Source organism: Octopus bimaculoides, chromosome 9 (assembly GCF_001194135.2).
Source record: "Octopus bimaculoides isolate UCB-OBI-ISO-001 chromosome 9, ASM119413v2, whole genome shotgun sequence".
NCBI lineage: Eukaryota > Metazoa > Mollusca > Cephalopoda > Octopoda > Octopodidae > Octopus > Octopus bimaculoides.
In genome coordinates, this window is record NC_068989.1 from 80,668,820 (window position 1) to 80,682,058 (window position 13,239).

Consider the following 13,239-nt stretch of genomic DNA (forward strand, 5'->3'; position numbering starts at 1 on the left):
TGTGTGTGTGTGTGTGTGTGTGTGTGTGTGTATATGTTTGTGTGTCGGTGCTTGTCCCCCCAACATCGTTTGACAACTGATGCTGGTGTGTTTACGTCCCCGTAACTTAGCAATTCGGCAAAAGAGAACGATAGAATAAGTACTAGGCTTACAAAGAATAAGTCCTGGGGTCGATTTGCTCGATTAAAGACGGTGCTCCAGCATGGCCACAGTCAAATGACTGAAACAGGTAAAAGAGTAAAAGAGTATGCCTATTGAAGAGACCAAACATCAACAATCTGTTGAAGTATTGAATCAAAAGGATTTAACTCTTTTAATCCAATCTCTTGTCGCCACATTAACTCAATTTTTTTTAGTGGGGAGACAAACCAATTTTTTAATGGCAATTTTTTTAATGGGGGTGAGATAACCAAAAATTACCCAAATTTGTTTCTCCATCCACCTGGAGTGTACTTCTCTTTAGTGGCCAGAATTGATTGACATTGCACATTGTAATACAAAAAATTACTAATCAGTTTAACAAGCTCTATTTCCATACAAAATATCAGTACTGAACTATTCCCACTGAACACACCCACTCCCACCAACGCCCTAAACCAAAAAGGAAGTATCTATGGAAGGAGGAGAGGTATCATGACCTGCTAAAAATAGCATTTAAATTTCCTTTAAATCAATTCCATCCGGCTTATAAAAAGGAAAGGTACACTGAATAATGTAGTCCTCAATACGCTGCATCTAAAAACAAAAGAATAGGATGGTCACAGCTACAGTTATCTCAATTACTCTCCATTTACAATCCTGCTCTTGTTTAACACCAACCCAACCCTAATCCTGCAGACACCCAATTAAAAGTGTTCTGACCTTGACCATCCTAACATTTTCTTAGATACAATAGATCCAAGAGTACATTGTTTACAGTGTCCTTTCTTTTCTAAGTGAGTCAGGTGTGACTCAAGGAAATTTGGTTGCTACTTCTAGCAGGTCAAACAATAGTGAAACTTTAGATTACAAAAGATGTCCTTTTGGCATTTTATTCTAGCTTTCTACATTTCAAGATTTGCATCCCTCCCTCACCAGGGTGGACAATTTTCTATCCTTCAGACATCAATAAAATTTATGCCATATTTAATGGCATACAAGATGCATAGACATATTAATGCATCCCCAATCTTAACAGAGCATCATCATCATCACCAATGCCCATCTTCCATGCTGACTTGAACTGGATTGTTTGACAGGAGCTAGCAAGCCAGAGGACTGCACCAAGCCCCACTGTCTGTTTTGTCATGGCTTTTTACAGCTGGATTCCCTTCCAAATGCCAACCACCTTACAGAGTGGACTAGGTGCTTTTTACATGGCACCAGCACAGGCAAGGTCTGTTTGACACAGTTTTCAAGGCTGGATGCCTTTCCTAGCACCAAACATTTTACAGAGTGGACTGAGTGCTTTTTATGTGGCACCAGCACTAGCAAAATCTGCTTTGGCATGGTTTTTACAGCTGGATTCCCTTCCAAATACCAGTCATTTAACAGAGTGGACTGAATGTTTTTTACATGGCACTAACACTAGCAAGGTCACCTAGCAACTTGTAAAACAAAGATCTTTTGAAAGCAGCCACCTATTGAAAGAGGTGGCTTTGAGCCAGGTGATGAGAGGGTCATGTGTGACAGAGGGACAGAAACAGGTGTTTTACTGTAGAGGAGATACATGGTTACCTCAGTCAGAGGGAGAGAATGAGAGAGAGAGAGCAGACGAGAGCAAGAGTGAGAGTGAGAATGAACAAGAGAGATGGTGACAATGTGCCAGGACATACTCTCCAGGTATAGGTGTAGTGTATTAAGGCAAGTAATATTTAAAGCAACTTCACATATAGGACCTGAGATGGAATTTTTTTTTTTGGAGAATTGAGACTTTTAGGGGTAAAAATTGTGCATCTTAAATACCATCAAATATGGTGCATGTCATGTACTTTTACTTCTATTTTTATCTCACAGTAAAGTGGTGAGCTGGCAGATCTGTCAGCATGCCAGGCAAAATGCTTAGCAGTATGTCATCCATCTGTACATTCTTAGTTCAAATTCTGCCAAGGTCGACCTTGCCTTTCATCCTTTTAGGGGGTTGATGAAATAAGTATCAGTCGAGAATCAAGTACTGGAGTCTATGCAATTGACTTCATCATCCACTCAAAACCTGCTGGCTCTGTGCCAAAATTTGAAACCATTTTTATCTTATAGTCAGAAGAAAAGGCAATGTCAAGGACTCTTTACAAGACAAGGCTTATGAGATAAGTGGGGGAGGGGAGGAGGGAAGAAGGTATCCCAAACCAGAGACTTGGCCCAAATGCTCGCAATGGAATAGACTTTACCAAAGGCAGTCAGGGCAGCAGGGTTACAAGCACTGCATTCCCCCCCCCCAACTGAAAAGAGAAAAGAAGAAAAATAAAATGTTGTAGCTGTGTGGTAAGAAGCTTGCTTCCCAACTACATGGTTTCTGGTTCAGTTCCACTAAAATGATAGAATGGTCAAGGATAGAATGCCATTGGTCACAGATTTGGTCAAACAGGGTTAACCGAGGGCTAAACAACAAATCAACTCGATTTAGCTGATCTTAAAAGTGAAAAATTGGCAGAATCCTGGAGCTTTGGAAAGATTGCCACGTAATAATTGTTCCAGCCCTCAACACACTGAGTTCAAATCCTATCGAGGCCAATTTTGCCATTCATCCTTTCAAAGTGAATGAAAGAAGTACCAATCTAGAGCAATGGATTAGAAGAATTGTTAGAGGGGGTCAAGCAAGATGCCTTGTGGTGTCTGTTTTTAACATTTTGCTTTCTGACAGTAACACCTGCAGTAATACTGGTGCCATGCTGCATTGGCCAATGTCAGCAGATTCAGGTTTGCATATACATATGAGCAGATGCATGGTCAATCTTGACTGACAGACACCCTGTGTGTGTGTGTTTGTGTGTATGTGTGTGCGTGTTTGTGTGTCACTGTAATAATAATGAAATTATTGTGTACAGTGCTCAGGTGTACTACAACTCATCAAAGGTGCATGTATAGTACATAGAATTATGTACAAAAGTCAAAAAAGTGAACAGTGTACAAAACATGAGACACATGTGTGCATGTGTATGGAAGGGAGAAGGATATCAGGTGTAGTGTTGGTGAATTTCAGGAAGCATGGAGGTTTTAAAGGATGCAATGTCTCAGCAACTAACAATTGATGCAGGTAGCTTGTTCCATGCTTCAGCAATTCTGAGTGTGAAAAAATGTTTCCAAAAGTCATGGGAGCTGTGCTGTTTTCTGACCAAACTATTCAATGTTGTTATACACTGCTAATCACAATGTACTTCCTCGAATTGTTGCAGCTTTCGAACGATGCTACCCTGTAGGCTAGGCATGCAAGCCACAACATTCCTCATCAACAGAACACTATTCCATCGCAGGGTTATCCATTTACAGCTGAGTTGTCTGGAGGAAAGTGAAATGAAGTGTTTTGCTCAAGAGCACAACACATCACCAGTCTTGGAATTGAAACCGCAATCTTGTGATTATGAGTGTAACACACTAACCACTAGGCCATGCAGCTTCACACACACACACGTGTGTGTGTGTGTGTACAGGCATGACTGCATAAGTACAGACATGATTATGTAGTTGAGAAGCTTACTTGCCAACCATGTATGTATACATAGATACATGCATGCAAGCATGTATATATATATGTGTGTGTGTGGGTGTGTGTGTATCTATGCTTGTATGTATATCTGTATGAAGTCAGTGTTAGCCCAAAATATTTGCAACGTTAGCAACAAAGCAAATAAAGCTGGTTGCTAACAAAGAAAAATGTGTGTACCTTAAGACTCCTAAAAAAGGATGCTTTCAATGCATTAAGCAGATGAGATGCATCTTTTTTCGCGATAGGATGCCAGTCTATATATAGCATTTAAAACATAATGAGTGCAGGTATGGCTGCATGTTTAACAAGTTCACTTTGCAACCCTGCAGTACATATACATGCATGCATACGTGTGCATGCATGTGTGTGTGTGTGTCGGTGTTAAAATGGGGGTAGCTGATGAAGGAAAATGTTCTCTATGTGGCTTGTGTGTTTTCTGTACTCTGGTTATTATTATTTTCTTGTCTACGTTTTGTTTGCAATGTCCTGTACCCAGATATGCACCTATATGTACAGGTAGACGTAGGTATGCACATACCTGTACGTATATATGCATATACTCATTTATTATTTGTTTTATATATATATATATATATATATATAGGGTGTTTCAAAAAATTCGAGATCATTTCACAATCTAATAACTTTGCCAGTTCTTGTTCAAATGACTTCAAATTTTAACAGCATGTGTAGAAACAGGTCAAAATTTAATGTATAATGTTTGATATGTTTATCTTTTCAGGTATAGAAATGGCATTCACTGAAAGAGAAATGACATTTTATGTGTTGGAGTATGCTCGAACACAGTTGAACAAGACTGCGCAGCATGCATTTGTGAGAGAGTTCTCTAAAAAGTCACCAATGGCAATGCAGATTTGGACATGGCACAAAAAATTTGAGGAAAGCTGTCTGTGCAGGGCAAAAGGATCTGGATGATTACTAACATCAGAAGAGACGGTTGAGCAGGTTCACCAAAACCTCTTGCAAAGCCCCAAGAAGTCCATAAGAAGAACTAGTCCGGAAACCCAGATTCCTCAAACCACAGTTTGGCACATCCTCAGGAAATGCTTGCTAATAAAACCCTACAAGCTGCAGCTCGTTCAGTGCATAACGGCAGATGAAATCGTTCATGGAATCCACATTCCTGTGATGAATTTCTCATACAAATTTGGAGGAATAAATCTTATGTTGCTCAATATTAAGCCCATTTAGTTTCATTTGCTTTGACTATGTAGTTTCTGTGATATTTACATCTCAAATGATATCAAATTTTTTGAAACACTCTGTATATATAAATATATATATATATATATATATATATATATATATATATATATATATATATATATATATATATATATATACATACACACACACATATATCTGTCATCATTTACTGTTGAAAGGCAAGGTCAACCTTGGTGGAATTGGAACTCAGGACATAAAGGCGGACAAAATACCATTAAGCATTTTGCCCAACATGCAAACAATTCTGCCAGCTCACTACCTTTTGTATGTATCAATATTGGTTTCAAATTTTGGCACAAGACCAGCAATTTCAGGGAACAGGTTAAGTCGATTACATCAACCCCAGTATTCAACTGGTACTTATTTCATCAACTCCAAAACGATGAGAGGTGAAGTCGACCTCATCAGAATTTGAACTTAGAACATAGTGACACCAAAATGCCACTAGGCAGTTCACTTGACATGCTAACGATTCTGCCAGCTAGCTGCCTTTTGTGTGTATCAATATTAATCAGTGTAAACACTTTATGGTATCATTAAGGGGAGGTAAGTATCTAAGGAGAGATAACTCAGGTGAAATTAGCCATTATATAAAAAAGGATCAATAAAATAAGAATCTTAAAGTGTGATGACTGAAACAGATAAAGGAAAAATATTCCCAATAGCTGATTGAAGTGAGATCCATTGAATTAAGTATAAACAGGCCCAGTATAACAGAGGACTTGCAATGGACTTGAACTCAAGCCCTATGGCCTGGCTATTCAACATCATAACCAGTCAACCATTTCGTTTCTCGTCATAAAATCACAAATAAAATACAAATAAAATTCGAGCTAGCCCTATTAGAAATAGCAGTTAAATTTTCCTCAAACCACATCCTATTGTCTAACACATTGGATGATGTGGATAATGTAAACCATGTACATATCACACACACACACACACACACACATACACACACACACACATATATAGGAAAATAAGATAGGATTGCACACAGCTGGTATGCTTTTAACCATGGGTAGGTCTACTTGATCCAGGCTGACCTTGGGGAGTATCACAACAAGCTAGAAATTTTGTACCAGAAATCCTCTCAAAAAATGGATTTGGGAGATGGAAACTGTGTGGAAGCCCATCATACCTGTGTGTGTGTCTGTCTGTTCTCCTCACTGCTTAACAACTAGAATTGGCTTCTTTTCATTCCCATTACTTAGTACCACAAAAGAGACCGATAGAATAAGTACTAGGGTTGATTTGTTCAACTAAACCTTCAATTTAGTGCCCCAGTATAGCTGCAGCCCAATGGTGGTTAGAGGTACAATAAGTTCAAGGTCATAAATTTAGGTGGGAATGGTGTTGGCCATAGAATCAATTCTGACATCTGTTGGACAAAAGTTAAAGTTAAACCAGGCAGGATTTGAACCTATCATCATCATCATCCTCATCATCATTTGATATCTGTTTTTCATGCTAGCATCAGTTGGACAGTCTGACAGGATCCATACCAGGCTCCATTGTCTGTTTTGACATGGTTTCTCCAGTGGAATGCCCTTTCTAACACCAACCACTTTATAGAGTGTACTGAATGCTTTTTAAGTGACACCATCATCAGTGCTTTTTATGTGGCACCATCATTATTGCTTTTTATGTGGCACCATCATTATTGCTTTTTATGTGCCACCATCATCAATGTTTCTTACATGACACCATCATCATCATCATCATTGTTTAACGTCCGCTTTCCATGTTAGCATGGGTTGGACGATTTGACTGAGGACTGGTGAAAACCAGATAGCTACACCAGGCTCCAATCTGATCTGGCAGGGTTTCTACAGCTGGATGCCCTTCCTAATGCCAACCACTCCGAGAGTATAGTGGGTGCTTTTACGTGCCACCAGCACGAAGGCCAGTCAGGCGGCACTGGTAACGGCCACACTCAAAATGGTGTATTTTACGTGCCACCTGCACAGGAGCCAGTCCAGCGGCACTGACAAGTGCTTTTTACATGGTACCATCATAAATACTGTTTACGTGGCACCATCACCAGTGCTTTTTACATGACACCAGCACCAACATAGTCACCAAGTAACTTGCAAGACAAAATCCCCTTTAGCAGAGAGGGGAAGTAGTAGTGAAGGTGGAAGTGGATTTGTGCTAATTGATAAGAGATTAGAGACATAGAATGACAGGGGTAGGTGTCTTGAGATAGCTAAGTACAGTTAGGTATTCTATCTGGCACTAATGATTCTACCAGTCAGCTACCCTTGGAATTGTTTCTGATATAAGTACAAAGCCTGAAAATTTGTCAGCAAGGGGTTAGTCAATCTACATAACCATAGCACTACAGGAGGTTAAAAGGCAAAGTTCAGCAGGATTTGAACTCAGAATGCTAAGAGGCAGAACAAATACCGCTGAGCATTTTATCCGAGGCTCTAATAGTTTGACCAGTTGGCCAACCTTTAGAAAAACAATAACGAAAATAATGGGTCAAAATAAAAATAACAAATAATGATAAGAAAGTCATAATGATTTCTCCTATTTAACACGAGCTTAACACATCATCATCATCATCAGGCCTATTTTCTGCTTAACAAGGCTTCTCACCAATAAGATAAGTCTTATTATCAGTGTTGTCTTTGGTGGTGATGGTGATGGTGGTAGAGGAGGTGATGGGTTTTTTGTTTGTTTGGGGGGAATTTTTTTAGTTCTTTTGTTTTTTTAAAGTTAAAGCTTACAAAATACAATCGATAACATTTTATATCACAGCATATATTCTTAGAGGTTAACTTATTGATCAAAGAGAAACTCGAGAGGAAAGGACAAAAAATGACAGAGTAGGTTGATGTCAACTTCAGTAGCTTAGTTGGGGGTGGGAGAGGAGGAGTAACAGTTCTCCTTGGGTAATGCTTTTATGGGAGTGTCACTTAGGATGTGCTGTATAAGCCTGTATAGGGAGTGACAAACTGAAGGGCTGCCCCAGGCAGTACACACTCCAGTTACGCCACTGGTCAACTTATCATTTTGTCTTTCTGGGGTCAACAATAAAAGCAATACCACGTGTACAGCTTAATCAATTCCAGCCTGCTCCCTAATCTGAGGTTTTGCCCTCATGTTAAAAATCATTATCATCATCATCAACATCAATATGTATAGATAGTAATATAGCTTAGTTTACCAAACATTAGGGCCTGGTTCAACTTCAACTTTCGTTCAACAGATGTCAGCATCGATTTTATGGACAACACCATTCCCACCTAAATGTATGATCTTGAACTTATTGTAGCTCTTATCATCATTGGACTGCAGCTATACTGGGGCACTAAGTTGAAGGTTTAGTTGAACAAATCAACCCTAGTAAGGGAACAGACATGTCAGGTGAAGAACAATCAATTGCATTTATAAATAATTAGCAATGTTAAAGATTACTAAGGAAATAAATAGGTAACCCTAACCCTAATGGATATTTGAATTCATGAATATCAGGGGCGTCAATGAAGATAGCCATAGAGTGCAGAATGTGTGTATATGTGTATGTTTGTGTGTGTGTGTGTGAGTGTGTTAGAGCTGTCTTAACAGCATTGTATGTCCCCCACTAGGGCAAATCAGTGCACAAGGCCCTACAGCAATTATTTATTGATAACAAGCCAGACTAGGGTCCCTTCACTCGTGAGGTCCATGGGTAACTGCGTTGTGTCTCCATGCCATAAGACTGCACTGGTGTGCGTGTGTGTGTGTGTATGTATGTACGTATGTTTATATGAATGCGTGTGTGTATGAATGAATCTTTTGTCAGTTTCAATAGTGAGCATTCCCGTTATCCGATCAAGTAGTCTACTTAGACGCAAACCCTTTAGCATTTAAACCGACCATGCCTGGCTATAACATTCAGTCTGCTTTATCACAATACGAAGGACAACCACGCAGTAAAAATATATATTTCTTTATTGCCCACAGGGGGCTAAACATAGAGGGGACAAACAAGGACAGACAAAGGGATTAAGTCGATTACATCTACCCCAGTGCCTAACTGTTACTAATTTAATCGACCCAGAAAGGATGAAAGGCAAAGTCGACCTCGGCGGAATTTGAACTCAGAACATAAAGGCAGACGATAAACCGCTAAGCATTTCGCCCAGCGTATTAACGATTCTGCAGTATGAATACACACACACACACACACAAACACACACACACACACACATCCACACACGCTCACACATCCACACACACACACGCACGCACGTTTCTAATATAGGCACAAGGCTTAAAATTTGAGATGTGTTGGGAGTTAGTCCCTTACATCGACCTCAGTACTTGACTGGTACTTTATTTTATCAATCCAAAAAGAACGAAAAGCAAAGCTGACCTCGGCAGAATTTGAACCCAGACAGTAAAAGATTCAGAAACATTGCAAAGCAATTTTGTCTGGCGCGCTAACAATTCTACCAAATACAACAGAAATGACAACACCTAGCTCAGGTTTCAAGAAAAATTCACATCCTCGATACAATAAATAAAATCCTTTTTATTATTTTAAATCGAGAAATGTATAAAATGTGCATTACGATTTAGAATGAAATAAAAACAGTAAATAAACTATCAAGATACATTGAATTTTTTGCAGAACAGCTAACCGCTCCCAACAGGAAAATATAAACAAATCTTATAGAAGGCAGGCATTGTAAATGAAATAACACAAGTGCGAGTCTCTATGTGGTTGCTCGACCTGCTAGAAACAGCAGCTAAATCTCCTTGAAATTACACTCCCTAACCCATGCTATCTTAAAAAATAAAGGACACAGTGTATCTAGAACAATATATTCCCATCAACGTCTGGGGGAAAAGACGGAATAGTCACAGATGGAACGCTTTTGAGTGTAGATTTGCTGCTCTAACAGGCTAAACAACAACAAAAGGTAAATTACAATGGATTGAGTCACTGCAAGCATATTTTTATTGTTTTTAAACATGTATACACAATGCTTGAGTAAGTTAATGACTTTAGATTCATTCTAAATTAAGAAGCCGTTTCTAATAGCATTACAAACAGTTCTAAATATAAATCCAATAATGTTTGCCATCCAATATTTAACTGAGATAAGAACTAGGGTATTTAAAGACAGGACATATTATCATCTACGTCACTAATATACATTATTTGAAGTTAGATCAATATATTTAATTATTATCATTCTCCTATCCCATACCGTTTCTTCTTAAAATTCCCTTTTTTTTACTTTAATTTAATAGCTTAATTAATAAAATGACATTTTTTGGTTATGATTTTTAATTGTGTTTGTAAAAATCAGAGACAGTAGTCACAAATAACAATCTGGGTCGGGCAAATTATTCAACAAAATTCTCATATTTGTCTTGGGACTTCCCGTATTTCTTGTGGTTTATCCCCTCTCCTCCCGCACATATATTAGCCCTGATCTAGCAGACCTATATAAGTCAAAGACCTATCTCCCAGCAGTAACCATTCCGTCTTTTTCTCCTTCCTTTCTCGTCAATCAGGTAGAATAGATGTTATCGCAGTAACCCATAGTAAATTAATGAAGATGAGATATATCATTTAAATAAGAGTAAAAAATAAAAAGAAATGAGCATTTTTTCTTTTTTTTTTTCAGTTCAAAAATAAAACAAACAAAAAAACAAACAGAAAAATCGTATTCAATTAATGAATTCCTGCGTCAGTACAAACTATCAGGTATGCACAGAGGACGAGTGACATACAATAGTATTGTATGTTCAAGCATTTCTTCCTTTGTGGGTTTTAAATGACGTGGGTGACAACAAATGAAAATAGCGAACGGAGGTCCTTCTATTTGGCTAGCGGGCTATCAAGAATCGAAACCGTGTGGCAAATATCAAAGAGTTAAAACGAATTGACAATATTGGGATTTAATAACGATTTCTAATTAATATGGAAATCCGCAAATTTTAGCGGGCAGGGATCTGTCATTACATTCTGTTGCAATTCCATTCACGTCTAGGATGTTATAGAAATATAAATCTACTCTTATTGGCAAGTATTTTATGGAACCCTTTGCGAAATTATAAAAAAGCAAAAGTGGTTTCGGTGGCATCTGAACCCAGATCGCTAGGGGCATGATTTCATTAGTAATATATATTTAAAAAATACAACAAAGAAAGCAGCAAACCTGTATTTTTTAAACCGATCTGGATCATTTTTGAACATTTCATCCATATGTAAATAAGATCCATGATGGTCATAGTAGGCTTTTAGATCTAGCCAAGCTGATTCAGCTGTCAACTCGTTTTTCGGCTCACAAGACATGATTATGATGGCAACGACCTTGGCAATGTCCTTCGGTAGCCTTGCTTCTTCTGTGTGACGCTAGCTTAACCTTAACCTTCTACTATCTAAACAGAAATGATGTTGTATCTTACGACAAACCTCGTTTTGGGTTTGCCACTAAAAAAAAAAAAACCTGTTAAGGTACTGATCCGAATGCTTTCTTTTATTTTTCACACTAATTTTTGAAATAAAATCATTCTGTTACAACAAAATGGAAAAAAAAACTTATTAAACAAATATAATTAATTTAATTATTTACAAGTATGTATGCTTAATTTTTTTTACATCAGCAACATTGATTTCACTGTTTTTATAGATCATATTCTTTTTTACTCCAAGCAAAAGGCTCGAAATTTTTGGTTGAAATTTCGATTAGATCAATCCCAGTAGGCCACTAGTATTTCAGTCATCGACGCCGAAAGGATATTAAAGCTAAAGGTGTAGTACCTACTTTCAGATCACATCAATATATGTATGTATGTATGTATGTATGTATGTATCTATCTATCTATCTATCTATTTATCTATCTATCTACATACATACATACATACATATATATATACATACATACATTCATACATGCATACATACATACATACATACATACATACATACACATACACATGCATACATGCATACATAGATACATACATACACACACAGGCATGCATGTATACATGCATACATACATATTTATATCTTTTATCTTTTGTTTCAATCATTAGACTGCAGCCATGCAGTTCAATGCATCACCCCCAGTACTTATTTTTTAAAGCCTCATAATTATTCTATTGGACTCTGTTGCCAAACCACTAAGTTATGGCGACATAAACACACCAGCACAAGTTCTCAAATGGTGGGTGGGGACAAACACAGACACAAAGACACACATACACACACATATACATACACACACACACACATATATAAAATGTCTAGCTATAATTTCTAAAGAGAATCTGTAGAGATTACCTTAACAAATGATGTAAAAGCACTGCTAACACAGTAGAACACAGTATTGACTTACGAAAACATTCAATATACTTTGTAGGATATTATGGTTGCATAACAAGATACCATGTCCTTACAGGTCAATAATCACTAACCCCTATTTTCTTCAGATCCTTGACATTCAATGCCCATTCCATGCTACCTTGCAGTGGCATCACATAGTCTACCACAGGCATATCAAACATGTGGCCCACAGACTACGTGCAGCCATTTTCAAACATGAGTGCAGCCCACAAAGACCAAAATGGGAGAACCAAAAAAATTCTTAACAATAAAAGTAATCGATAATAATTTGATTAATAAAAACAGGATTATTGATGAACAAATAAAGATTTTAACCCTTTGGTATTCAGATTATTCAGTTAAACACTTATTTATTCTTATTGCTTTGAATTAATTATGCATTATCTTTTAGCTTTGAGATTTTAATGATGCGATTGGTTATTTTTACAATGACATTGTAGGACAGGAGTGTGATGCCAGATCTGGCCAGTTTGAAGATAAAACAGGTTGAATATTTAGGCCAGAAATGACTGGTTTAAATACTAAAGGGTTAAAAGATTTTTTTACCTAATAATAAGTATTGATATGACAGAAATCTTTGTTGTAAATGTGTTTAAGAATATGTTGCCCCTATGGCAACATGTATGTGAGCAATGCGGCTCATAGAGACTCTGCAGTTAGACATGCCTGATCTACCAATTGTACAGAGAGAGAAGCCTTTTATTGTTGTTATTGTTTAACTACATTTTTTTGTCCTGATTAAGTAGGTCTAAGTGGAAAGCATTTGATATATAAAATAACCATTTTGTCATTTTATATATCAAAGATTTCATTGTCCAATGCATTTTTATTTTCATTTTTAAACAATAGACACAGGCGTGGCTGTGTAGTAATAAGCTTGCTTCCCAACCACATGGTTCCAGGTTCAGTCCCACTGCATGGCATGGTGGACAATTGTCTTCTACTATAGAC

At 37.6% G+C, this 13,239-nt stretch overlaps 1 protein-coding gene across 1 annotated transcript in view; it reads right to left on the reverse strand.

Annotated features, from left to right (window-relative positions):
* The window catches only part of LOC106872920 (glucose-6-phosphate isomerase), a 73,664-nt gene extending 62,325 nt beyond the window's left edge, over positions 1-11,339 (reverse strand). The window contains exon 1 of the mRNA XM_052970934.1: positions 11,095-11,339. Within this exon, the coding sequence (XP_052826894.1) occupies positions 11,095-11,231 (137 nt within the window). The 5' untranslated portion in view covers positions 11,232-11,339. The remainder of the gene's footprint in view (positions 1-11,094) is intronic.
* Between the last annotated feature and the right edge of the window lie 1,900 nt (positions 11,340-13,239).